This window comes from Diceros bicornis, chromosome 27, assembly GCF_020826845.1.
Source record: "Diceros bicornis minor isolate mBicDic1 chromosome 27, mDicBic1.mat.cur, whole genome shotgun sequence".
Taxonomy (NCBI): Eukaryota; Metazoa; Chordata; class Mammalia; order Perissodactyla; family Rhinocerotidae; genus Diceros; species Diceros bicornis.
The window spans coordinates 44065838-44092717 of record NC_080766.1 but is presented as its reverse complement, the minus strand read 5'-3'; the positions used below and the strand labels follow the sequence as shown (position 1 = coordinate 44092717).

The window sequence follows — 26880 nt, the reverse complement described above, 5'->3', positions numbered from 1 at the left end:
GGTGGGCAGGGCAAACGGCTTCCAGGGTAGAGGGTAGAGGCCCCAGTAAGGCTACGGGGGAAGGGCTGGGGCCATGGCCGGGGAGCCCACCAATGATAGGGGAGGGCCGTCTCAGGTTCATACAGGCCTGATGTGGAGGCTGCAGATGGGCTGAGCCCTGGTCGTTGGGGTCTGAGGTCAGCGAATGCTCACGCTGAGACGAGTACTGAAGCTTGTGCTGGGGTTACATCTGACGGCAGCAGTGGGAGAGGTGGGGGACGTGCCCGGTCAGCAGCAGGACTTCTGGGCTGAGGCGGGGCCACAGCAGGCCACGCGGGAGCACACGGGGCGGCAGAGCAGGGACACGCAGGAGGCCGGGCGGCAGCAGCTGGGCTGGCAGGAGGCGGGGGCACAGCAGGAGGAGACGGGCACACAGCAGGCGGGCCTGCACACGGGGCGGCAGATGAGGGACACGCAGGAGGAGGGTCTGCACACAGGGCGGCTGATGAGGGACACGCAGGAGGAGGGTCTGCACACAGGGCGGCTGATGAGGGACACGCAGGAGGAGGGTCTGCACACAGGGCGGCTGATGAGGGACACGCAGGAGGAGGGTCTGCAGCAGGACGAGGAGCAGGGGGTGGGCTGGCAGCACGAGGGGGCTGGGCAGGGGGCGGCCCCAGAGCAGACGGGTGTGCAGGAGACGGGCACACAGCAGTCCTGCTGGCAGGGGGAGGAGGTGCAGCAGGAGGGCTGGCAGCTAGACTGCTGGCAGCAGGAGGGGTCTGAGGAGGGGCAGGCCTCGGAGCAGATGGGCACATGGCACACAGGCTTGCAGCAGACAGGTGTGCAGGAGATGGATGTGCAGGAGACAGGTGTGGAGCAGACGGGTGTGGAGCAGACGGGTGTGCAGGAGACAGGTGTGCAGGAGACGGGCACACAGCAGGACTGCTGGCAGGGGGAGGAGGTGCAGCAGGAGGGCTGGCAGCTAGACTGCTGGCAGCAGGAGGGAGTACAGGAGCTGGTGCAGGCTGACTGGCAGGGGCTGCACACACAGCTGGCTGGGGTGCAGAGGAGGGTCAGGTGGGGGGCCGGGGCGCAGCAGTTGGGGGCGCAGCAGGGGGGCTCGCAGCAGCTCTCTGGGCAGTCGTCCACCTGCTGGGAGCAGCTGGGGCAGGAGTCCCAGGACCCGGGCTGGCAGACCCGGCTGCCGTAGCTCAGGTCGCTGGAGCAGACGGACAGGGTGGAGGCGGCCATGGTGGGGGTGGTGGCGCTGGAGGAGAGTGTGTGTGTGAGTGTCTGTGGGAGTGGGTTGTTAAGGGTGTGTGAGCTGTTTGGGGCTTATATACACCTCCGGGGTGTGTGTTGTCCATCATGTGGTCTAGAAGAGTATTTCCTTATTGTTGTTGGAGCAGGTCCCTGAGGATGCGCATCCCGGACCCACAACGGGTAGCTCATCTCATTAAACTCCCGAGAGGCTGGAGCCCAGGGGATGCACGGAGCTGGGGTCCCGGCACGGGGGAAGCCACGACGAGCTGGAGCCAGACCTGAGGGTGGGCCCAGGAGGGCCAGTTGCTCCTGACAGCCTCCATCTGAGCATCTTTCTGAGGCTTCTTACTTTTATTTCCCCTACTTCTCAGCATTCGGTTGAATCATAACCATATTCTGTCTTTCCTTTTTTATATCCTCTTTATTATGGGATATAATCCTCTCCTGAATCCGTAGACTAATGGGTGGCTTGGGAGCTGTATTTATTTTTACTGTGTTCCCAAACACTCAAATACTAGGTCTTGGTATGCCAGGAACTATTCTGAGCCACTTATGACTATTAACTCACTAACCTTCACGACAACCTTGTGAGCTGGGTGCTGCTTTATTCCCACTTTACAGATGGGGAAACCAAGGCGCAATGAAGAACTCGCACCAGAGCCCACACTAGCAAGCAGAAGAGCTGGATGGGAACCCCAGTGGGCCCGAGTTATAACCATAAACTCTGCTGCCCCAGAGAGCAGAGAGACACAGAAGGACAGTGAGAACTCTGGATTCTGTCAGAGGGGTGAGGGGGCAGGATGGAGTTCGATTTAGAAATGGTGGTGTGAGATTGGTGTGAAAATATGTGGAAGGTGTGGGTTCTCAGAGAGCTGGGACCAGCTCTGAAAAAGGAGCTTCTATCAAGAGCGAGAGAATTTGCATTTATTCACATGTAGGAAGGTGGACACACGGACTGTGAGGGGAAGCTAGCATTCAGAGGGGTTGTTGTAGAGGCTGGAAGGTTTCCTTTCGGGAGCTGAGTTGTTTTTAATCAAGAACAGAGACATTCTGCAGCCTTCTTTCTTGAGAACTCTGCAGCCCTCTGCTGGGGCTGGCCAGGAGGGGACCCAGAGTAAGGGAGGGCCGCTTGGCTGGACCCGAAGAGTCAGAGGGAGCCTGATGTCCACAGGCAGTGGGAGAGGAGGGGCGTCTGGGGTGAACTGGCTCTGAAATGACAAGCCCTGATTGGGGCTGTTTGCCAGTGCCCGTGGGGTAAATATTCCCTCCACGGCTGATTTCAAGCTCTTGGTGGTGTAACAACTGGCTTGCAAAAGTCCCGTGTGGTGAGCAGGTGGCTCTCCTAAGCTGGCACACCACCGGGGCTGGGGAACTTGGAGGAGAAACGGATCCAGGAAAGGGGTCTCAGATGATGGGGGTCCTGGCCGCCCTGAGGGAGTCTGAGCCAAGGTGGGGCGTGGCCAGTGGGATGTGGCGTGGCCAGGACTGCCTGCTTTGTGCCATAATCACCCCCGACCTGCCCACCTTGCAGTGGGAAGTCTGAGAAGAGGGCTTGGGAGACTGAGGCCCAGGGGCCGTGTTCCGTGCTGGGAGGAGGATCTGTGGAGGCACTTCTGGCCCAAAGGTGAGCATTGTGTCCAGTCAGGGGAGCAGGGATGCGGGGAGGCCCCGAGAGCGTGAGCACCCAGAAGCCGCAGGAATCGAGGGAGGGCCCCGGGTGGGTGCCCACAGCTTGGGAGGCCCCCTCTTGGAGGTGGTGATGGGCGTCTCTGGGGACCCTAGGGGCTCCCAGGTAGCCAGCAGGGGCCCGATGGACGAGCTTGGTGAGGGTGAGGTCGCAGTGCCCCTCTTGGCTAATAGGGGCACTGAGGACAAAGGAGGTGCTGTCCCACGGGCCCATCTTTCCCATGCTGGGAGGACAGGTGCAGGCGCAGGGGTTCTCCGAAGGAGCCCTGGCTCTCACTGGCCGTGGAGGGACCACGCCTGGTCACTGTCAAACAGCAACAAGGCTCAACACTAGCTACAGGCGGTGAGGGCAGATTTTATTCAGCACAATGGGTAGGGGCACGAGACTTCGGCATAGACCTGTGTGGGGTGACCTGTGGGGGTGACCTATGGGAGGTGACCTGTGGGGGGTGACCTGTGGGAAGTGACCTGTCGGGGGTGACCTGTGGGGTGACCGGTGTGGGGTGACCTGTGCAGGGTGACCTGTGTGGGCGACCTGAGTGGGGCTACCTGTCTGGTGTGACCTGTGGGGGTGACCTGGCGTTTTACAGGGAGAATGAGGGAGGGGGACCAGAGGGGGCTCCGCAGAGTCCGGGAGGTGGAAATTACAAAAAGGTGAAGAGAGCGGGTCACTGATTAGGCCACTGGGTTGCACCTGGCGCTTGTGGTTGTGAGGCTCCTGCCCTCCACAAAGACTGGCAGCTGGGCCTTGTCTCTCTTGACGATGACATTTCAAAGGATGGCTTCCAGGTCCATGAGAAAGACTTCTGGGTTGTGGAAGGTGCATCTCCAAGAGATGGGATCTATAACGGCAAGCAGAACGGCGAGCTTTGGGAAGTGGCTGCCCTAAGCGGGGCCGGGGCCTGCTGTCAGGTGTTGGCTGCAACAAACAGGAAATTCTGGTGACTTTGCGGGCAGGCCCTCCAGGGCCTGGGTCATCCCAGGCCCGGCCTTGCGCTACTGGAAGCCAGGCTAGTGCTTGTCCAAGGCTCTTGGTGTGTGTGGATGTGGATGAATGTTTGTCCCCAGCCTCTGCCCGCAGCTGCCCTCTCCCCCGTGTGTCCTCGTCTCCCTGGCCCCTGGGATGCGGCCATGCTCACACTCACCCTGTCGAGCAGGCGAGGACTCTGAGGGCCAAGTGTCTTCCCACAGCGCGGGCCCTCCTCCCAGCCTGCGCCTCCCCAGGCACAGCCAAGGCGAGGAGCCATCCTGCCCTCTCGGTGTGAGCAGATGCCACAAAGAGCCAGAAAGCACAGCATTTTCCTGGAGCAGGCACTGACACTGTGTGCTGGATAATTCAGTCCACGCCCACGCACGGACACTCTGCAAACACAGTATCCTTCCCCACTTCCTTCCCTCACCGCTTTCCTGGGCCTTGGCCCATCCACCTGCAGCCTCATGTGTATATATTTTTTGTTATAAGCACTTGGTAATTGTTATATGTTATTATATTTATCATTATATGTATGCCGAAACAATATATTCTTCCGTTTGAATTATTTTTTATTGTGGTCAAATATATATAACATAAAATTTGCTGGTTTAACCATTTTTTAAATGTAGTTCAGTGGCATTAAGTCCATTCACATTGTTGTGCAACCATCACCATCGTCCATCTCCAGAATTTTTCCATCTTCCCAAACTGAAACTCTGTCCACATTAAACACTAACTCCGCATTCCCCCTTCTCCCAGCCACTGGACCCACCATTCTACTTCCTGTCTCTGTCTCTATGAATCTGACTCCTCGAAGGACCTCATATAAGTGAATCATGCAGTGTTTGTCCTTTTGTGACTGGCTTATTTCACCCAGCGTAATGTCCTCAAGGTCCATCCATGTTGTAGCATGAGTCAGAACTTCTTTCGTTTTCATGACCAAATAATATTCCATTGTATGGATATACCACATATTGTTTATCCATTCATCTGTTGATAGACACTTGGGTTGTTTCTACCTTTTGGCTCTTGTGAATAATGCTGCAAAGAACATTTGAGTCCCCTTTTTTCAGTTCTTTTGGGTATGTTCTTAGGAGTGGAATTGCTGGGTCACATGGTAATTCTATGTTTAACTTTTTGAGGAACTACCAAAATGTTTCCACATTGGCTGCACTACTTTATATTCCCACTGGTAATGTTTTGAGGGTTCCAATTGCTTCATATCCTTGTCAACACTTGTTATTTTCCTTTTTTTTTTTTTGTTTAATTACAGCCATGCTAGTAAGTGTGAAGTGGTTTCTCATTGTGGTTTTGATTTGTGTTTCCCTAATGATTAATGACTTTGATCACCTTTTCATGTGCTTATTGACCATTGGTATATCTTTGTTGGAGAAATTTCTGTTCAAGTCCTTTGTATTTAAAATGGGTTGTTTGTCTTTTTGTTGTTGAGTTGCAGGAGTTCTTTATATATTCTGGATATTAAACTCTTATCAGATATATGATTTGCAAATATATTCTCCCATTCTGTAGATTGTCTTTTCACTTTCTTGGTAATGTCCTTTGATTCACAAAAGTTTTTAATTTTGATGAAGTCCAGTTTGTTTTTTTCTTTTGTTGCTTGTGCTTTTAGTGTCATATCTAAGAGTACGTTGTCAAATACAAGGTCATGAAGCGTTCCCCCTATGTTTTCTTCTAAGACTTTTTTGGTTTTAGCTCTTACATTTAGGACGTTGATCCATTTTGAGTTAGTTTTTGTATATGGGGTGAGGTAGGGGGTCCAACTTCATTCTTTTGCGTGTGGAAATCTAGTTTTCCCAGCACAATTTGTTGAAAAGATGATTCTTTCCCCATTGAATGGTCTTGAAACCCTTGTCAAAAATCAATTGGCCATAAATGTAGGGGTTTATTTCTGGACACTGTATTCTATTCCATTAGTCTGTATGTCTATCCTTATGCCAGAACTACAATGTTTCAATTACTGTAGTTTCATAGTAAGTTTTGAAATCAGGAAGTGTGAATACTCCAACTTTCTTCTTCTTTTTCAAGATTATTTTGGCTATTCTAAGCCCTTATCAATTCCATACGAATTTGAGGATCAGCTTTTTCGTTTCTGTAAAAATGACTGTTGGGAATTTTGATAAGGATTGCATTGAATCTGTAGATGGCTTTGGTAGTATTGTTATCTTAATATTAAGTCTTCCCATCCATGAACATGAGATGTCTTTCCATTTATTTTAGTCTTCTTTAATTCTTTCAGCAATGTTTTATAGTAATCAGTGTACAAGTCTTTCACCCCCTTGGTTAAATTTATTCCTAGGTATTTTATTCATTTGGATACAATTGTAAATGGAATTCTTTTTTTAATTTCCTTTTTGGATTGTTTACTGCTGTTGTATAGAAACACATCTGATTTTTTGTGTGTTGATCTTGTACCCTGAAACCTTGCTGAATTCTTTTATTAGCTCTAGTAGCTTTCTTATGGATTTTTGGGGATCTTCTTTATATAGATCATGTCATCTGCAAATAGAGATAATTTTACTTCTTCCTTGCGCATTTTGATGCCTTTTATTTCTCTTTCTTGTCTAATAACTCTGGCTAGAACTTCTAGTACAATGTTGAATAGCAGTGGTAAAAATTGGCATCCTGTTTTGTTCTTGATCTTAGGGGGAAAGCTGTCAGTCTTTCACCATTGAGTGTGGGTTTTTCATAAATGCCTTTTATAATGTTGAGGAATTTCCCTTCTATTCCTATTTTTCTGAGTTTTTTAAATTATTATCATGAAATGGTATTGGATTTTGTCAAAGGCCTATTCTGCATCAATTGAGAAGATCAGGTTTTTTTTTTTTTCCCATTCATTCTGTTAATGTGATATATTACATTGGTTAATTTTTTAAAATGTTGAACCATTCTTAAATTCCTAGTATAAATCCCACTTGGTCATGGTGTATAATCCTTTTAATATGCTGTTGGATTCAGTTTCTAGTATTTTGTGAGGATTCCTGCATCTATATTCATAAGGTATATTGGTCTGTAATTTTCTTTTCTGACATCATAGAATGAGTTAGGAAGTATTGTCTCTCTTCTCTTTTTTGGAAGAGCTTGAGAAGGTTTGGTGTTAATTCTTTACATGTTGGTAGAATCCACCAGTGAGGCCATCTAGTCATGGGTTTTTCTTTCTTGGGAGGTTTTTGATTAATAATTCAATATCTTTACTTGTTATAGGTCTGTTGAGATTTTCTGTTTCCTTCTTAGTCAGTTTTGGTAATTTGTGTGTTTATACAAAATTTTCCATTTTGTCTAGGTTATCTAATTTGTTGGCATACACTTGTTCATAGTATTCTCTTATACTCCTTTTTATTTCTGTAAGGTCCATAGTGATATCCCTACTAAATTTCTTTCTTTCTTTTTTCTCTCTTTTTTCTTTTTTAGTCAATTCTGTTCATCTTTTAAAAGAATCAGCCTTTGGTTTTGTTAATTCTCTCTGTTGTTTTTCTTTCTTCTATGTCGTTTATTTCCACTCTAATCTTTATTATTTCTCTTTTGGTTTTGAGACTCAATTTCCAGTGTGTGGAGGAGAGGTTTCCCACACAGCACCAAGCAATTTTGGGACACCAGCAGGGTGTTCGAGAATTCAATTCAATTCTGACACTATCTACCTGGAGATGGCATCAGATCTCACAGGTTGAGGGCTCAGTCCCACAAGACTGCCCCAACCCCTTCAGACACCAATTGCAAGTCCAGGTTATTACCTGTGCTTCTGACCGATGGCTATAAATCAGAGGTTTCCACGACCTCCTGCTTGGGTTTGATTAATTTCCTAGAGCCACTCACAGAACTCAGAGAAACATTTTACTTACTAGATCACTGGTTTATTATAAAAAGGTGTAACTCAGGAACAGCCAGATGGAAGAGATGCATAGGGCAAGGTATGTGGGAAGGGCACAGTGCTTCTGTCCCCTATCCAGGTATGCCACTCTGCCCAAATCTCCATGTGTTTACCAACCCAGAGCCTCTCTGGGTTTTTAATGGAGGCTTCATTACATAGGCATGGTGGATTAAATCATTGGCCATTGGTGACTGAACTCAGTCTGCAGCCCCTTTACCCTTCCTGGAGGTCTGGGGGTAGGACTGGAAGTTCCAACCCTGTAATCACATGGTTGGTTCCCCTGGCAACCAGCCCACATCCTTAGGTGCTTTCCAAAGTCACCTCTATCGCTCTCTTCACTGAGGGAATTCCGAGGGTTTTAGGAGTTGTGAGCCAGAAACGGAGAAAGACCAAATATATTTTTATTATTATAAATCATAGTATCACAATTTCCCTCCTTCTTGTAGCTTTGGGCTTAGTTCTCTCTTCTTTTTCTAGTTCCTCAAGGTGTAGTTTGAGGAACAATCCTCAAGGTGTAGTTTGAGGAGCAATCCTCAAGGTATTGATTGGAGGTCTTTCTTCTTTTTCAGTGTAGGCATTTATAGGTTTAAATTCCCCTCTGAGCCCTTCCTTGACTGCATCTCATGGATTTGATATGTTGTGTTTTAATTTTAATTCATCTCTAAGAATTTTCTAATTTCCCTGTGACTTTATCTTTGACCTACACTTTTTTTTAAGAGTATGTTGTTTCCTTTTCACATATTTGTAAATTTTCTAGTTCCTTCTGTTATTGATGTCTAGCTTCATTCCATTTTGGTTCGAAAAGACCCTTTTTATGATTTCAGTCTTATTAAATTCATCGAGGCTTGTTTTGTGTCCTCACTTGTGGTTTGTCCTGGAGAATGTCTCATGTGCCCTTGGGAAGAATGTACATTGTGCTGTTGTTGGGTGGAGTGTTCTGTGTGTGTTTGTTGTGACTAGTTGGTCTATCAGTGTTGTTCAAGTCCTCTTCTTCCTTATTGATCTTTTGTCTAGATGTTCTGTCTGTTATTGGAAGTGGGGTATTAAAGTTTCCAACTATTATTGTAGAACTATCTACTTCTCACTTCAAGTCTGTCAATGTTTGCTTCCTCTATTTTGGGTCTCTTTGGTGTGGTGCATACATGTCTATAATTCTTATATCTGCTTGATGAATTGAGCCTTTCATCAATATCTAATGTCCTTCTCTTGTGCATTTTTGCATTTGGTATAATATGGATGAAGAGGTCCTTGGTAAATATTATGTCTGTCAGTTTTTAGGGTCTTAGTGTATTAATGGGGACATAGGCATTCTCACAAAATAAGTTTATTATAGAGAAAGTCAGCTGTAAGTAATGGCTGGTTCATCATACTACGTCAACAATTTGAAACATTAGAGACATAAGGTGAATGGCATTCTTTGCTGTCAGCTCTGCTTTCTGGTACCCATTGATGTACATGCCAATTCCATGATCTCTTGAAGCTTGGAGAGGGAGAGGGACTCAAAGTGTCAAGGTTTTAAAACCACCTTCTGAGGAGATGTATCAGAGGCCACCTAGGTAAGGATGTGTGTCAGTAAGAGAAGAAGAGGGGTGCGAGGGGAGAGGTTTTCCCGTCCAAAGCAGGAATCCTGTTTGTGGCTTCTATTTTTTTTATGAAAATTTTTATTATTTTTAACTGCTTAGCTCTTAACTATTATTTTCAACCATTTTTTCGTTCATTTTGTTGTGAAAAATTTCAAACATAGCAAAAAGTAGGTTGTCCTCTCCTGCCCCACTCCAGTCAATTTCACCCCAACCCTCCAGAAGCAACCATAGTTCTGATGTTTTAAAATCATAATTTGGTTCAGCTTGTCTTGGAACTTCATGTAAATGGAATCATGCAGCAGGGACTCCTGCCTGGCTTCTTTTGGCAGCACAGTGTCTTCGAGATTCATTCATGCTCTTGCATGTGTAGGTCATGCGTCTTTTTATTGCTGACTTGTTTTCCATCGTCTGACTATATCGTGGTTTCTTTATCCGTTCCCCTGCTGATAGACATGGGGGTTGATGCCAGTTTTTGTCTGTTATGAAGACAGTGGAATAAGTGTGCCTTCTCTTCAAGCTGTCAGCACCCAGGAGCTGGAACAGTCACCAGGTGCCCGTGATGTGGCCAGGTAGCTCTGCCTTTTAGGGAACTCTTCCTTCTGTTGAGCTGAAATCCGCCTCCTGTCACCCTGGCTCCTTGGTCCAGCCTTCGGAGCAACATACAATGAAGCTCTTCCACCGAAAGCCCTTCATAAACTGTCAGGCAGCTCTGGGTGGCTCAGGCCCTGCCTCTGCCTCCACCGATCATGCCTCATTGGCACAGTTTCCAGGACCCCAGAGCCCTGGATTAAGATCCTCAGTTGAGACCATCGGGAAGGAACGCCCCCTTTAGAGTCAACAGCCAGGGCCACCACGTTGCCCAAAGGGTCTCCCCGACATCCCGAGGGGTGTGACTGTCCCAGGACAACCACCCTAGAACAGGAGCTCCATGCTGCCATCGGCTTGTCCCGGAGGGAACAGCAAGGAAAGACAGCAGCAGGGAGAATCACAAAGAACAGCACTAGGAGCAGAGAGATTTATTTTTTATCAATCACTGAGCTCTCATGGATACGAAAACTAAGGGGGACATTCCGGCTCCTATGGAGTGTGGGTCCATCATTGATTCCATAATGAGAAGTGCGGGCAGGATCTTGACAATTAGACAAAGAGAAAGGCTTTCAGATCAATAGCAGAGAATTCATTTTCCAGATGATTTGTCAGCAGCAGGAAGGGGTGCCACAGGGCACAGATCTGCAGACCGGGGCGGGGGCAGGAGGGGGACTGGCAGCACCCAGAAGACTGGCAGGAGGGGGCCACACACACAGCGGGCCTGCAGCTCACAGGAATACACACGGCAGGCTTGCAGCTCCTGGGCACGCAAACGAAGGACTGGCAGGAGGGGGCCACACACACAGCAGGCTGGCAGTTCACGGGTGTGCACACGGCAGGCCGGCAGCTCACAGGTGTGCACCTGGCTGACTTGCAGCTCACAGGCACACAGCAGGCCACTTGGCAGGGGCTGGGCGCGCATGAGGCTAGGCTGCAAAGGGAGGCCTGGCCACAGGCCGCTGGGCAGCCTAGGGACAGGCAGCCGCAGGCTGGCTGGCAGGAGGTGGCAGAGCTGCATATGGGCCGGCACAGCAGAGACACACAGGTGGCCGGGTGGCCACAGGAGCTCCCGCAGCCTGGGGGAGGGCAGCAGGTGGCAGGGCAAGCTGGCTGGAAGCCCAAGGAGCAACTGGTGTGGCACATGGTGGGGTGGAGCTGGGCTAGGGTCAGGGTGGAGGACGGGGCTAGTCTTCAGGCTCCTTCCCCGGGTGGCCTTTATACCTGTGGGCTGTGGGCGTCCTGGCAACGAGCCACACGGGTGCCTTCCTTGTGGTTACCTGGTTGTTTTCCTCCTCTTCCTCTCTGTGGGTCTCTTCCTGCAGTTTGCAGTTCAAGTGACCCAGTTCAGGAAGCTCCTCCTCAGCTGGAGACTCACTGGGACTCAGCAACCATGTGATTTCTGGAGTCTGAGCCTCGGATGGTGAAGGGCCCTCAGTTGGGGACGGGGACCCCACATCATGATTTTCCAGGTCCTCCCCAATTTTGAATACCCTGTCCACTGTCTGCACAAGCACAGTCATAGTCGCTGCACTAGGGTCCCATATTTTGCTTTGGAAACTCAGTCACCCAGAAGGTCTTCCCAACCAATGAGAGTAAGTTGTTGGTTCCTCACTGGGGAGTGGGGACCACGTTATTGCAACAATAACAATAATAGCTAAGTTCCAGGTTTGTGCCAGGCCCTGTATGAGCATTTTATGTAGACGATCTCATAACTGATTAATTACCAATCCTGCCACCATTCAAGGGGTCAGTGATACCCCATTGGTACAGATGTGCACTTAGGAAGATCTAGAAGGAGTCCATGATGTGGGCATGTTCTCATCACTGCAGATGGGGAAGCAAAATTTGAAGCTGCTTGGTTTCACTCTGGGATCCATGGTTTTTACCATTCTGCCAAATTATGTTGGGGCTTTAGGGGTTTTCTGAGATTCTTGGATCTGTAAATTGAATTTTTTTTTTAAATGAAATTTGGGAATTTGGCCATTATTTCTTCAAAACATCCTTATGCATCAGTGTCATTCTCTTCTCCTTCTTGGGTTGAAATTACTCGTATGTTAGACTTCCTGATATTGTCTCATAGGCCCTCTTCCTTTTTCTTAAGTCCTTTTCCCTCTTCTTCGGATTGGATAATTTCTACTGACTTGTCTTCAAGTTCACTGGCTCTTTCTTCTTCTGTCAGCTCAGGATTGCAATGCCTGGTCCTCAGGCTGCAGGATCTGAGTCTGTCCACCTGCCCCTGCACCCTCGCACCCCACATGGTGGGAGTCCCACTGCTCCTGGGACATGCTTCTGCAACAGTGTCCTCCCCCCTGTGGCTGCCTCTGCCTGGAAAAACACCCCCTGACCCCTCCACATCCCCACTGCCAGCTCAGCATGGCCTCCTCACAGAGGCCTCCAGACCACCCACTAGCACCCCTGTTACTCTCTATCCTCTGAACCTGCTTTCCTTTCCTGGACTCAGCCCTCTCTGGAATTATTTCATGCATGAACTTCTTCATTCACTCATTTATTCATTGCCCTGGAAGGCTCAGGAGGCCAATACATCTCTATGGTTAGCACACAGTATATATTTGCTGCATGAACAAATCAATTCTTGTATAGATTGCCATAAGGCAGGAGTTGGCAAACTTTCCGTCAAGGGCAGATAGTAAGTGTTTCAGGCCTGGAAATTCCTGTGGTCTCTTTCGTCACTACTCAGCACTGTAGTGCAAAAGCAGCCCTAGACATCGCGTAAACGCCTTGGCATGGCTGTGTCCAATAAAACTTTATTTACAAACAGACAGCAGGTCAGATTCGTCCCACAGACTTCAGTTTTTGAGCCCTGCTTTAATGTGTCCTGTGCAGAATTAGAGCTCAAAATACATTATCGCCTCAAAATCTCCGTTGATGGCACGGGACAAACAGGAATGAAAGGACACAGTACTCTGAGGGGTCCTGGGGGCTGTGTGCACGATGATGGCCTGGAGAAACCCCACGTGAGGTCAAACCAGAACATCCTGTTCACAGAAGGAGAAATTGGCCTAAAGCCAAACTTGTTTATGGTGGAGCCTAACACAGGGACGTGCGTCTCCGGATAAGAAGATGTTGGGGAACGTGGTGGAAACAGCCAGGAGGAAGTCAACAGTGTGCTCTGTGTTGTCAGGACGCCCACAGTCAGGTATCAAGGCCGCCCAGGGAAGAAGCCTGCAGACATCACCACCTCCACCGCAACACCAGCCCAGCCCCACGACACCATGTGCCACACCGGCTGCTCCTCGGGCTGCCAGCCGGCCTGCTCTGTGCCCAGCCCTTGCCAGGCGTCCTGCTATGTGCCTGTGAGCTGCCAGCCTGCCGTGTGCACGCCCGTGAGCTGCCAGCCTGCCGTGTGCACGCCCGTGAACTGCCAGTCAGCCGTGTGCACGCCCGTGAGCTGCCAGCCCGCTGTGTGTGTGGCCCCCTCCTGCCAGTCCTTCGTGTGCGTGCCTGTGAGGTACAAGCAAGTTGTCTGCGTGGCCTCCTCCTGTCAGCCCTCCAGGTTCCGCCAGCCCTCCTGCCCCACCCTGGTCTGCAGACCCACCTCCTGTAGCTCCCCTTGCTGCTATTGACCACGCGTCCTTTGTTCAGCTGCGTCAGTGCAGGTGGGTCCACATCTGTACTCCTCCCAGGACGAGTCCTCAGTAGCCTTGCGGGTTCTGCACATGGCAGATGAAAAGCATGCTCAACGATCCTTCTGAACTCTGATCTGGATCCCTCCATGACCCTGCACATCCTCTCAGGGAAGCCCTGGTGCCCAGGGTCCTTCTCTGTCTCCAGCAGGAAACCAAACCCCATGTGAGCCAAATAAATCGTGCTTTCCCCATGCAGCTTGTCCCTCCACTTTATCTTCACTTACTTTTGAAGTTTCCTTGTAGGTGTTTACAAATCGTAAGCACAGCAGCGCCTCCTCAAAGAGCCCTCTTCCCGATGGCTCAGCTGAAGGTGGCGGCCCTTGGTTGGTGAAGAGGGTGAGGAAGGTGCTGTCCCTACTTTGGCCACCTGAGACTCACATCGTGGATGGGGAAGGAAAGAGGAAAATATTCCCTCCCCAGACTGGGGGATCGGAATCAAGCCTGGGCTCCGGGACCCATGTGGAAACCTAGAGGATTACTACTACAGGGAGGGTAGGAAGCTCTCACACAATCCCACCACAAATACAGGGTAGAGTCTGGCGATCCAGGGAGGAGTGGCAGGAAGTGAGAGAGCCTCGCCATCCAGGTCCCAGGCACCCAGGGCCTGCTCAAGACTGACACCGGGACAGGACGCCAGAGAGCCCTCCTGCCTCCCGACTCAGACTCCAGCACAGCTGCAAGAGCAGCTTCTGTCTCCACCTGGGAAAGGAAGGTGCGTGTTGAGGTCTCCTCCATGCACCAGACATGCAAGGGCAGCTGAAAATTTAGGGCGGAGCAAGAATGCTCTGTTCCCAGCCCAGGCCTTAAGCACAAGCTGCCAGCAGCCCACCACAGGAGGAATCTGAAGTCTTGGGTACTCTGAAGGTCGTCACAATAACAACAAAACCCAAACCAAGGTCAACAGCTGACCAGGTTGATTCAAACCTCCTCCCACAGACCCTGATGGCCTGACAGAAGACACACCCATTTCCAGGAGGAAACCCTGCTTATGTCCATTTCAGTCAATACGTGATATCTGATATTTGATCAAAACTTGGAAGACATTCAAAAAAGCAAGGAAGGGCCGGCCCCGTGGCTTAGCGGTTAAGTGTGCGCGCTCCGCTGCTGGTGGCCCGGGTTCGGATCCCGGGCACGCACTGACGCACTGCTTCTCTGGGCATGCTGAGCCCGCGTCCCACGTACAGCAACTAGAAGGATGTGCAGCTATGACATACAACTATCTACTGGGGCTTTGGGGGAAAAAAACAAAAGGAGGAGGATTGGCAATAGATGTTAGCTCAGAGCCAGTCTTCCTCAGCAAAAAGAGGAGGATTAGCATGGATGTTAGCCTAGGGCTGATCTTCCTCATAAAAACAAAATAAATAAATAAACAAAAAAGCAAGGAAAAATCAGTCTATTGTCAAGAGACAAAGCAATCAACAAGACGGGACTCAGAAATGACCCAGATGTTGGAGCTGTCAGAGAGAAACTTTAAAATAGCTATGACTAGGGAAATAAGTCAGAGAAAGACCAATACTTTATGATCTCACTCTATGTGGGATCTGAGAAAACACTGAACTCGTAGATACAGATGCCTTCCTTGTGGTTGCCTGGTTGTTTCTCCTCCTCTTCCTCTCCGTGGGTCTCTTCCTGGAGTTTCGGGTTGAAGTGATGCAGTTCAGGAAGCTCCTCCTCAGCTGCAGACTCCCTGGGACTCAGCAGCCCCGTGATTTCTGGAATCAGAGCCTCAGATGGATGGTGAAGGGCCGTCATTTGGGGACGGGTAGCCCACGTCATGATTTTCAAGATCCTCTCCAATTTTAAATACTCTGTCCACTGTCTGCACAAGCACAGTCATACTTGCTGGACTGGGGGGACCCCATTTTGATTCAGAAACTCTGGGATCCAGAAGGTTTTCCCAGCTGACGAAAGCCAAGCTATTGTATTCCTCAATGGGGGGATGCCAGGACCATGTTACTACAATAAGAATAATCATAACAAAGTTCCAGTTTTGACTAGGTGCTGTGCTAAGCTTTATACATGGATCATCTCATAAATGATTATTAGCAACCTTTAGCACTGTTGAAGAGGTCATTGATACCCAGTTTGTACAGATGTGCAATTAGGAAGATTTAGAAGGATTTTGAGATGTTTGCACATTCTCATCACTGCAGATGGGGAAGCGGCATTTGAAACTGCTTGGTTTTACCAGGGAATCCGTGGTCTTTACTGTTGTGTCAAATTATGTGGGAGCTTTCGGGATTCAATAGTGACATATCCTGAAGTCCTGAATCAGTCAGGATGGACAAGAGCAAGGGACAGACAGACGACAATACCAGTCATTTTGGGTCTGTGGAGAGCACGGCTTAGGTGTATGTCCACTGTGGAGGTCCAGCATCAGACCTCAGAATTGCCCACCCAGTCACACAGCACTAGGTGGCCACAGACAACATCTCTGCAGGTGGAGCCCAGGAGGACCGAATGTGGTGAGAGGGCTGAGCTCCCCATGCTGGATTCCTCTCCCAACCCAAAGGTCCAATCAGCCTGACCCCTGCAGAGCAAGTTGTGGGAGAGAGTGGAGGCAGCATGGAATTCCAGGATGCCCCTCCCCTGGGAAGGAGGCAGTGGGCTGGAGTGTGGATTCCATGTTCCTCCTCACATTCCCCGGGTCTCTGTTCTCTTTACTTGGCCACAGCGTGTTGTTCCATGGTGGGTGCCATTTCATGGGGTGTGGTTATCTCTCAGGGCAGCACTGCCCCCTCCTCTGAGGCTGTGCCCATGGGACCTTCTGCAGCTGGTTTGGACGTGAGGACTCCCCCACAAAGCCCTGTGATGATTAACACATCATAGTAATTAAGTCACTCCAAGAATGAAGACCACTGTGGTCTCAGGGGCTAAAGTGTGGTCAGCACTTAGAAAACTAATGGACCTGATCCAATATGAGATCACACAGCGGGATGACCTTGAGGCCTGTGGACAAGCCACAAGTCTGTGAGGTCAGCTTTTTCACATGCTCCTCCTTTGGCTCTGACCACAGGTCAAAACTAAGGTGAAATATAATTCGGGGCAGCCACATGTGACCACATGTCCACATATGACCTAGTTACTGAGGACACATTTAAAGTAGTCAGTTGCCTTCAAGTCCTTTACTAGATGAGCAAAAAGGAATCGTTTGTGTTTACCTTCCTGAGGATTCAGATTCCACCCGGGTCCATTTCTTTCTTTCTTTCTTTTTTTTTTTTTTGAGGAAGATTGGCCCTGAGCTAACATCTGTTGCCACTCTTCCTTTTTTCCTTTTTTCTCCCCAAAGCCCAAGTACATAGTTGTGTGTCATAGTTGTACATCCTTCTAGTGCTCTATGTAGGACATTGCCTCAGCATGGCTTGATGAGTGGTGAATAGGTCCGCGCCCAGGATCCAAACCAGTGAACCCCTGGTCGCTGAAGCGGAGTGCACGAACATAACCACTATGCCACCAGGCCGGCCCTCCTGGGTGCATTTCTATTCTTCCCAAGGGGCATCCTTCAGTATTTCTTGTAGTGCAGGTCTGTTGGTGAGGAATCCTCTCACCTTATTTATTGAAAATGTTTCATTTCACCCTCACTTTTGAAGGATTTTTGAGGGGCTGGGCGCTAGATCTCAGATTCTTGATTGGGAGATTCATCTTCAGCGTTTACTGATGCCCTCCCACTGCCTCCTGGCCTCCATTGCTTCTGATGAGAAGTCAGCTCTTGTCGTCTTTTTTCTTGTATGTAAAGTGGTTTTTCTCTCACTGCCTTGAGGATTTTTTCCCTTTATTTTTGGTTTTCATCTCTTTACCTGTTTGTCCCCAGAAATGATTTTCTTTATATTTTTCTTCCTTCAGGTTTGTTAAGATTTTTGAATGTAAGTTGGTATTTTTTTTAATCAAGTTTAGGAAAATTCTTCATTATTTCTTCAAAATACTTTTATGTTTCTATATCATTCTCTTCTTTTCTGAGGTTGAACTTACGTATATGTTAGACTCTGATATCATCTCATAGGCCCTTTTCATTTCTCTCAATTCTTCTTTCTTTCTATTCTTCAGACTAGAGAATGTCTATTCATGTGTCTTCACATTCACTCACTCTTTATTCTTCCATCTTCAGTGTGCTGTTAGGCCCACCCAGTGGACATTTAATTTCCACTCTTGTGCTTTTCCATTCTAGAATTCTCATTCTTTCACAGTATCCATTTCCCTGCTGAGATTCCCTATCTATTCACTCATGGAAATAATGTTTTCCTTTAATTCTTGGAAGATATTTTCCTTTGATTCTTTAAACATATTTATAATTGCTCTTCAAAAGTCATTGTTTGCCAGGCCAATATCTGGACCATCTCAGGTTTCATTTCTATTGATTGATTTTTTTCCTTAACTGTGAATTACATTTTCCTATATCGTTTTATGTCTAGTGATTTTTGAATGTATATTGGGAATTATGATAGTTCATTTAGAGAGTCTTCATCTATTGTCTTTTCCTGACTGTTCATTTTTATTCTAGCAGAGAGTCTGTTACTAAGTGCTCACCCTGAACTTGTCCAGGCTTGGTTTTACACTGTGTAAGCGTGGATCTTAGCGAAGTCCAAAGTGTTTCCTAAACTGTCTACCTTGGTGGGACTCAACTTGCACACTGTATATCCAGGCTATCTGTTCCTGTGTTGGCTAGGCTTTGTCAGGGCAGGTCTACATAGGTCTTACTCTTGGGTGTGGTCCCTCCTCCTCAGGTGTGACTGTGTGGGGTCTCAGTGGGATGATGGAGGCGTGCACTCTCAGTCCTGTAGCAGCTTCTCAGTGTTAAGCCTCTGGAGGTCTTTTCCTGAGTGCAGATAGCCTGCCCTCCTCCACAGGTTCACTGAGGACTCTCACAGAGACTTCAGCACAGGTCCCTTCTTTCTGATGCCCCACTCCTCTGATTCTACGTCCTTCTACTGCCCAACAATGAGCTCTTTCTCCTTGGCATACCAGGGCCCTCATGTTCTGCTCATACTCCAGCTCCCTGTTCTGCATTAAGGAGGTTGAGCCCAGGCAGAGAGCCGAGCCAACGTGGAGCTTATCTAGTACGTTTCTGTTCTCCCAGGAGTCAGAGTCTGTGCTGCTTGTTGACCACTGCCTGTAAAGGATGTCTCATCAATTTCCTTCAGTCGTATAGTTGATGAGAGGGCTGGTCTGTATCAGTTATTCCATCAAGTATTGCCGGTGTTATTTTGTTCTCCGTATTCAACTCTTATCTGTTCTGAAGGTTCCTGGTCCATGAAGCAGAGGTTGTGGTTTGAGGAGGTCTTCAGGTACCACTCATCTTTGTCTCAGTGTGGAACCAGAGGAGAGAGGTGGCCACCAGGCAGGTGGAGCTCAATCCACCTGGTATTCCTGAGAGAACAGTTGGAGGACTTGGCTAGAGGGTGGCTTCTAGAACAGAGTGAAGAGGACACTCCCATCAGGGATAGGCCATCTTGGAACACCACAGACCACCCACAGGGTCTGGGTCTGTGTGCTGAGAGTGCCCTGGCCAAGCCTACCACAGCAGGTGCTCTCTGCAGGCAGGCAGGCGAGTCCCACGCCTTGTCCCTGGGTTTCCCCTCTGCGGATCCTCTGCCCTCTGCAGGGGGAGTGAGGAGTGAGTGGGGGCAGGGCAGGGCCTGGAGTGTAGTGGGTGTCTCCCCATGGAGGAAGACTCAGGAGTGGGGCTCAAACACGTCCTCCAGTGAGTGTGCTTTTGTGCCCGGGTGTGTGTGCACATGTGCGGTGCGTGTACCACGCTGAGCTGTGTGTCAGTGTTTAGGGACCCGATGTAGAGAAATCTTGTAACTCCAGCCCTGGGTCTTTCAACTCAGTAGCTACTTTTTCAGAAACACCATCTTCTGCATTAACTTCTCCAAGCTCCCTCACTATCAAGGTTGGAGGTGGAGTAAAATTAAAGGGACCTTGAATTCTCGTTAAAATGGTATAGAGGGTTTTCCAACTGCATAATCCAGATACTACAGTCACGGGCACCTGGGAGGGCACAGTGTGCTGGAGAAGACTCTCTCTGCCACCCTCCCTCTGTGCTCTAGGGGACTGTGCTCCCTCCCCTTGGCTTTCCTAAACAGGCGATGCAAAGATCCACTGCCAGCTAGGCACCCGCTCACCAAGTCCCTAGTGACCCTGTGGTGACATCTGCAGGCCATACAGGTCCAGTGGGGCTCCCCTGGACATGTCCAGAGTCAGGCCTTCCACAACAGCTGACACCTCTCCTGCCACAGCCCCCAGGGGCCCTCACTCACCCCTGTACACTTCCCTGGGGCCCGCTGGGTCCTGCCCTGCTCTTTGTGGGGCTGCATCTCCATGCAAGAGGTCCGCTGGCGGTCTTTATCTCTCTTCTCTAACTGTGAGGCTTCCTCCAGACAAGGATCCAAGGTCACCCCTCGCAGAAGTTCTCTATGACCACACCCTTCAGTCCACACTAGTCCTGTGGTGGAGTGGTCTCTGTCTCCTTCCTGTGCACCCACTAGAGCTCAACTCCAGCTCGAAGCTCCCGGCACAAGCTCTGATTTCCAGGTGTAACAAGAGCTTGAGGAAGGGGCAATTAGTCATAAAGTTGAGAGCCAAGAAAACAACACAATATCTACATCAGAGAACCATGTTCTGGAAGACAGCCGGGAAGAAGCCAAAACAAGGAAGACAACATCGTGTCCTGTGTTGTCCACACACCCACGGCTCAGGTATAAAGGCTGCCCAGGGAAGGAGCCTGCAGACATCACTGCCCTCCTCCTTGACACCTGCCCAGCCGCACGCCACCATGTGCCACACCAGCTGCTCCTCAGGCTGCCAGGCTGCCTGCTGCGCACCCAGCCCCTGCCAGGTGTCCTGCTGTGTGCCTGTGAGCTGCCAGCCCGCTGTGTGCACACCCGTGAGTTACCAGCCTGCTGTGTGCACACCTGTGAGCTGCCTGCCCGCTGTGTGCACTCCCGTGAGCTGCCAGCCTTCTGTGTGTGTGGCCCCCTCCTGCCAGTCCTTCGTCTGTGTGCCTGTGAGCTACAAGCAAGTTGTCTGCGTGGCCCCCTCCTGCCAGTCCTCCAGGTGCTGCCAGCCCTTCTGCCCCACCCTGGTCTGCAGACCCATCTGTAGCTCCTCTTGCTGCCTTTGAACCCAAGTCCCTTACTCAGCTGCTCCCAGTGCAGATGGGCCCACACCTGTAACCTTCATGGAAGGAGTCCTCGTTTGGGCTTCAGGTTCTGCAAGTGGCAGATGAAAAGCATGCTCAACGATCCATCTGAACTCTGATCTGCATCTCTCCGTGACCCTGTGTGTCCCCTCAGGGAAGCCCTGATTCCCAGGTTCCTTGTCTGTCTCCAGCAGGAAACTAAACCCCATGTGAGCCAAATAAATGGTGCTTTCCAATGGATCTTATCCCTCTATTTTATCTTCATTTTTTTTTAAAGTTCTTTCCTTGTAGTTGTTTACAAATCGTAAGCACAGCAGCCCCTCCACATAGAACCCTCTTCCCGATGCCTCAGCTGAAGGTGGGGGCCCTCGGTGGATGGAGGGGGTGGGGAGGTGCTGTCCCTACATTGACCAACTGAGACTCACATTGTGGATGGGGAAGGGCAGAGGAAAATATTCCCTCCCCCTGAGTGGGGGACGGGAAACAGGCCCGGGCCCCGGGTCCCACGAGGTACCTTGAAAGATTACTATAGTAAGAAGGGCAGGAAATTCTCACACTGTCCCACCACAAATACAAAGCAGAATCTGACCAACCCAGGGAAGAGCGTCAGGGAAGTGGGAAACTCTCACCCTCCAGGTCCCAGGCACCCAGGGCCTCCTCAAGACTGACACTGGGCTGGGACACCAGAGATCCCTCCTGCCTCCGGACGCACCTGGCCAGCACAGCTGCATGAGCAGGATCAGTCTCCACCAAGGAAAGGGCGACAGGTGTCGAGGCCCCCTCCACGTGCCAGGCTCTCAGGGGGAACTGAAAACTTAGGGTGGGGCAAGAATGCTGTGTCTCCAGCCTTCGCCCTAAGTACAAACCGCTGGCAGCCCATGGAAGAATCTGAAGTCTTCCGTATCCTGAAGGTCATCACAGGAACGACAAGCCCAAACCAAGGTCAACATGTAAGCAGGTTGATTCAAACCCCGACCCCCCACACTTGAGGACCTGACAGAAGGAGAGACACACGTATTTCCAGGAGGAAACAGTGTTCACGTCCATTTCAATTAATACGTGATATCTGATATTCAGTCAAAAATAGAAGACATTCAACAAAGCAGGGAAAAATCAGTCCATTGTCAAGAGACAAAGCAATCAACAAAACTGGACTCAGAAATGACCCAGAAGTTGGAGCTATCAGAGAGAAAGTTTAAAATAACTATGACTAGGGAAACAAATCAGAGAAAGACAAATACTATATGATCTCACGTATATGTCTAATGTAAAAACTAAAAAAAAAACTGGACTCATAGCTACAGATGCCTTCCTCGTGGATGCCTGGTTGTTTTCCTCCTTGCCTCTCTGTGTGTCTCTTCCTGGAGTTGCCAGTTCAAGTGACACAGTTCAGGAAACTCATCCTCAGCTGGAGACTCAGTGGGACTCAGCGGCTGGGTGATTTCTGGGGTCTGAGCCAAGAATGGATGGTTAAGGGCCGTGAGTTGGGGACAGGGGGCTCCATGTTGTGATTTTCAAGTTTAAATACCCTGCCCTCTGTCTGCTCAAGCACAGTTATACTCGCGGGACTGGGGGTCCCGCATTTTGATTTGGAAACTCAGTGATCCGGAAGGTCTTCCCAGTCGAAGAGAGCCACGGGGTTGAGCTCCTCACTGGCAACTGCAGGGACTGCATAATTGCAATAATAACAGTAAGAACCAAGTGCCAGCTTTGTGCCAGCTGCTGTATAAGCATTTTATATGGACGATCTCACAATTTATTAGTCACCATACTTTATCAGCTCTCACGGGTAGGTGAGACCCCTTTTTGTACAGATACAAAATTAGGAAGATTTAGAAGGATTTGGAGATGTGTGCATGTTCTCATCATGCAGATGGGGAAGCAGCATTTGAAGGTGCTTGGTTTCACTAGGGAATCCACGGTCTTTACCATTGGGCTAAATTGTGTGGGGGCTTTTGGGTTTCACTAGTGACATATTCTGAAGTTCTGAATCAGGACAGACAAGAGCAAAGGGCAGACAGATGACAATACCAGTCATTTTGGGTCCGTGGAGAGCACGGCTTAGGTGTATGACCACTGTGGAGGCCAGCATCACACCCCAGAATTGCCCACCTTGTCAGGCAGCACAAGTGGCTGCAGACAACCCCGTGCAGGTGGAGCCCAGGAGGACTGAATGTGGTGGGAGGGGCTGAGCTCCCCACGCTGGATTCCTCCCCCAGCCCAAGGGTCCGATCAGCCTGGCCTCTGCAGGACAGCTTGTGGGAGAGAGTGGAGACAGCATGGAATTCCATGATGCCCCTCCACAGGGTGGGAGGCAGCGGGGTGGAGTGTGGATTCTGTGTTCCTCCTCACGTTCCCCGGCTCTCTGTTCTCTTTCCATGTGGGACACAGCACGTTTTCTGTTGTAGGTGCTGTGTCACAGGGAGTGGCCATCTCTCAGGGCAGCGCTGCTCCCTCCTCTGAGGTTGGCTCTTTCACACGCTCTTCCTTTGACTGTGACCACAGTTGAAAATCACACTTAAAACGAAGAGAATTTGGGGCAGCCATGCATGACCTCATGTCCAAATATGACCTAGTTACTGAGGACACATTGAAAACAGTCAGTTGCCTTCAAGTCCTTTACTAGATGAGGGAAAACGAGTCTTTTCTGTCTACCTTCTGGAAGATTCATGCTCCAGCCGGGCGCATTTCTATTCTACCCAGGGGGCATCCTTCCGTATTCTAGTAGTGCAGGTCTGCTGGTGAGGAATCCTCTCAGTTTCTGTTTATTGAAAATGTTTCATTTCACCCTCACTTTTGAAGGAATTTTTTGGGGGCCAGGGGGCTAGATCTGGGAATCTCGATTGGCGATGTCGTCTTCAGCCTTTCCTGATGTCCTCCCACTGCCTCCTGGCCTCCGTTGCTTCTGATGAGAGGTCAGCTCTTGTTATCCTTTTCTTTGTATGTAAAGTGGTTTTTTCTGTGACTGCTTTGAAGATATTTCTCTTAATTTTTGGTTTTCATCTTTTTGACTAGTATGTGCCCATATGTTTTTCTTTGTATTTATCTTGCTTTGGGTTTTACGGAATCTTGGATCTGTAAGTTGGTATTTTTTTTTTTAATCAAGTTCAGGAAAATTGTTCATTATTTCGGCAAATCACTTTTTTTTTGGTAGGAAGATTGGCTCTGAGCTAACGTCTGTACCCAGCTTTCTCTATTTTGTATGTGGGATGCCGCCACAGATGAGCGGTACATCCGTGCACCCCTGGATCTGAACATGGGAACCCTGGGCCAGCGAGGAGGAGTGTGCAAACTTAAGCACTATGCCACGGGGCCGGCCCTTCAAAACACTTTTAAGCTTCTGTAGCATTCTCTTCTTTTCTGAGGCTGAATGTACATGTATGTTAGACTCTTTGATATTGTCTTACAGGCTCTTTTATTTTTCTTATTTCTTATTTCTCTACTTCAGATTGCAAAATTTCTATTCATGTGTCTTCATATTTGCTCACTCTTCTTGTATCTTCTATCTGCTGTTAGACCAATGCAGGGGGCATTTAATTTCTACTCTTGTGCTTTTCCGTTCTAGAGTTCTCATTTTTTTCACAGTGTCCATTTCTCTGCTGAGATTCCCTATCTATTCACTCATGGAAATAATATTTTCCTTTAATTCTTGAAAGTTACCTTCCTTTGACCCTTTAACATATTTATCATAGCTGCTCTAAAGTCGCTGTTTGCCAAGACAATTTGTGGACCATCTCAGATTTCATTTCTATTGATTGATTTTTTTCTTTAACTGTGAATAACGTTTTCCTATACGTTTTTTTGTCTAGTGATTTTTTATTTTGTTTTGGAAATTATGATATACATTTAGAGAGCATGCATTCTATTGTCATTTCCTGACTGTTGATTTTTATTTAGCAGAGAGTCTGTCCCTAAGTATGCACTTGGAACTTGTGCAGGCTTGGTTTTACACTGTGTTCAGGTGGCCCTGAGGAAGGTCCACAGTGCTTCCTAACCTCTCTACCTGGTGGGACTCAACCTCCAAAATGGTCCCTGGGCAGTCTGGTCCTGGGTTGGCTAGGCTTTGTTAGGGCAGGTCTAGATAGGTCTTCCTGTGGGTGTGGTCCCTCCTCCTCAGGTGTGAATGTGTGGGGTCTCAGTGGGATGCTGGGGGTGTCCACTTTCAGTCCTGTAGCAGCTTCTCAGTGTGTAGTCTCTGGAGGTCTTGTCCTGAGGACAGACAGCCCGCCCTCCTCCACAGATTTACAGGAGACTCTACAGACTTTGCACAGGCACTAGCCCCAGGGAAGAGGGGACAGGTGTTGCTGGACTCCGGGGGCTGTGCTCCCTCACCTTGGTGGGCCAAAACAGGGGGTGCAATCACCCGCTGCCAGACTAGGAAACCCCTTGCCCAGTTCCCAAGTGACACCATGGTGACATCTACAGACCACGCAGGTGCCAGTGGGGCTCCCCTGGACATGTCTGGAGTCAGGTCTGCCACAACCAGCTGACACTGGTCCTGTGGCGACCCTCAGGTGCCCTCCATTCGCCCATACACACTGCCCTGAGGCCCCCCTTGGTCCTGCTCTGCTCTTTGTGGGGCTGCATCTCTATGCAGGACGTCTGCTGACTGTGTTCATCTCACTTCTAAAACAGTAAAGCTTCCTCCAGACTGGAATCCTAGGTCACCTCTCCCAGAAGTTCTCTGTGACCACATCCTTTAGTCCACACTTGTCCTGTGGGTGAGTGGTCTCTGTCTCCTTCCTGTGCACCCTCTAGTGCTTGACTCCAGCTTGAAGCTCTCAGGACAAGCTCTGATTTCCAGGTGTAACAAGAGCTTGAGGAAGAGGCAATTAGTCATGAGGTGAAAGCCAAGCAAACAACACAGTATCTACATCACAACCAAGTTCTGGGAGCCGGCCCGGAAGAAGCCAAAACAAGGAAGACAACATCATGTCCCGTGTTGTCCACATACCCACGGCTCGGATATAAAGGCCACCCAGGGAAGGAGCCTGCACACATCACCTCCCTCCTCCTTGAGACCGGCCCAGCCCCATGCCACCATGTGCGACACCAGCTGCTCCTTAGGCCGCCAGTCGGCCTGCTCTGTGCCCAGCCCCTGCCAGGTGTCCTGCTGTGTGCCCGTGAGCTGCCAACCACCTGTGTGCACGCCTGTGAGCTGCCAGCCAGCTGTGTGCACAGCCATGAGCTGCTGGCCAGCCGAGTGTGCACCAGTGAGCTGCAGGCCCCCTGTGTGTACGCCCATGAGCTGCCGGCAAGCTGTGTGCACATGAGTGAGCTGTAGGCCTGCTGTGTGTGTCGCCCCGTCCTGCCAGTCCTTCGTCTGTGTGCCTGTGAGGTACAAGCAAGTTGTCTGCCTGGCCCCCTCCTGCCGGCCCTCCGGGTGCTGCCAGCCCTCCTGCCCCACCCTGGTCTGCAGACCCGTCTCCTGTAGCTCCCTTTGCTGCTATTGACCACGAGTCCCTTACTCAGCTGCTCCCAGTGCAGATGGGTGCACATCTGTACCCCTCCCGGAACAAGTCCTCATTGGGCCTCCAGCTTCTGCAGGGCAGATGAAAAGCAGGCTCAATGAACCCTCTGACCTCTGATCTGATTTCTCTGTGACCCTGCCTGTACCCTCAGAGAAGCCCTAGTTCCCAGGGTCCTTCTTTGTCTCCAGCAGGAAACTGAACCCCATGTGAGCCAAATAAATCATGCTTTCCTGATGCCGCTTGTCCCTCTACTTTATCTTCATTTATTTTTGAAGTTCCTCCCTTGAAGGCGTATAGAAATCATAAGCACAGCAGCTGCTCCTGAAAGAGCCCTCTTCCCGATGGCTCAGCTGAAGGTGGGGGCCCTGGGTGGGTGGAGGGGGTGAGGAAGGTGCTGTCCCCACTTTGACCCTGTGAAACTTGCATTGTGGTTGGGGAAGGGAAGAGGAAAATTTCCCTCAGCCTGAGCGGGGGACAGGAAACCAGCCTAGGCCCCGGGTCCTATGCAATACCCTAAATGATTGCTAAAAGAGAGAGGGCAGGAAGTTCTCACATAGTCCCACCACAGATACAAAGCAGAGTCTGGCCGTCCCTGAGAGGAATGGCAGAAAATGAGAAACCCTCACCCTCCACGTTCCAGGCACTCAGGGCCTCCTCAAGACT

General features: G+C 49.7%; 4 protein-coding genes and 2 pseudogenes across 5 annotated transcripts in view; 4 read left to right on the top strand and 2 right to left on the bottom strand.

Annotated features, from left to right (window-relative positions):
• TSPEAR (thrombospondin type laminin G domain and EAR repeats) overlaps positions 1-26880 on the top strand; it is a 176218-nt gene that overhangs the window by 13257 nt on the left and 136081 nt on the right. The window lies entirely within an intron of this gene.
• LOC131392934 (keratin-associated protein 10-12) lies at positions 268-1233 on the bottom strand. 2 transcript variants are annotated; one of them, XM_058523252.1, is made up of 3 exons: positions 865-1233; positions 578-777; positions 268-466 (listed from the first exon to the last, which is right to left on the bottom strand). In XM_058523252.1, exons 1-3 carry the CDS (start codon positions 1231-1233, stop codon positions 268-270), a joined length of 768 nt encoding a protein of 255 aa, XP_058379235.1. The 2 variants fall into 2 exon arrangements, with proteins under 2 accessions (XP_058379235.1, XP_058379234.1); XM_058523251.1 differs by having other exon boundaries at positions 268-508; positions 578-1131; positions 1180-1233.
• Positions 10570-11104, bottom strand: LOC131392947 (keratin-associated protein 12-1-like; annotated as a pseudogene).
• Positions 13195-13545, top strand: LOC131392944 (keratin-associated protein 12-1-like). Its single transcript, XM_058523263.1, has one exon. It carries the CDS (start codon positions 13195-13197, stop codon positions 13543-13545), a length of 351 nt encoding a protein of 116 aa, XP_058379246.1.
• On the top strand, positions 20381-20728 carry LOC131423039 (keratin-associated protein 12-1-like). Its single transcript, XM_058570610.1, has 2 exons — positions 20381-20571; positions 20617-20728. The coding sequence occupies exons 1-2, from the start codon at positions 20381-20383 to the stop codon at positions 20726-20728; spliced, it is 303 nt and encodes a 100-aa protein (XP_058426593.1).
• On the top strand, positions 25789-26199 carry LOC131392942 (keratin-associated protein 12-2-like; annotated as a pseudogene).

Excerpts from the sequence above, each read along its gene's own strand:
- LOC131392934 (XM_058523251.1), bottom strand. The coding sequence starts at position 1,233 with ATGGCCGCCTCCACCCTGTCCGTCTGCTCCAGCGACCTGAGCTACGGC. Across the intron at positions 1,132-1,179 it reads ACCTGAGCTACGGCAGCCGG|GTGGACGACTGCCCAGAGAG; the intron begins GTCTGCCAGCCC and ends TGCTCCCAGCAG. Across the intron at positions 509-577 it reads TGCAGACCCTCCTCCTGCGT|ACCCTCCTCCTGCGTGTCCC; the intron begins GTCCCTCATCAG and ends CCCTGTGTGCAG.
- LOC131392944 (XM_058523263.1), top strand. The coding sequence starts at position 13,195 with ATGTGCCACACCGGCTGCTCCTCGGGCTGCCAGCCGGCCTGCTCTGTG.
- LOC131423039 (XM_058570610.1), top strand. The coding sequence starts at position 20,381 with ATGTGCCACACCAGCTGCTCCTCAGGCTGCCAGGCTGCCTGCTGCGCA. Across the intron at positions 20,572-20,616 it reads GTGAGCTGCCAGCCTTCTGT|CTACAAGCAAGTTGTCTGCG; the intron begins GTGTGTGGCCCC and ends TGTGCCTGTGAG.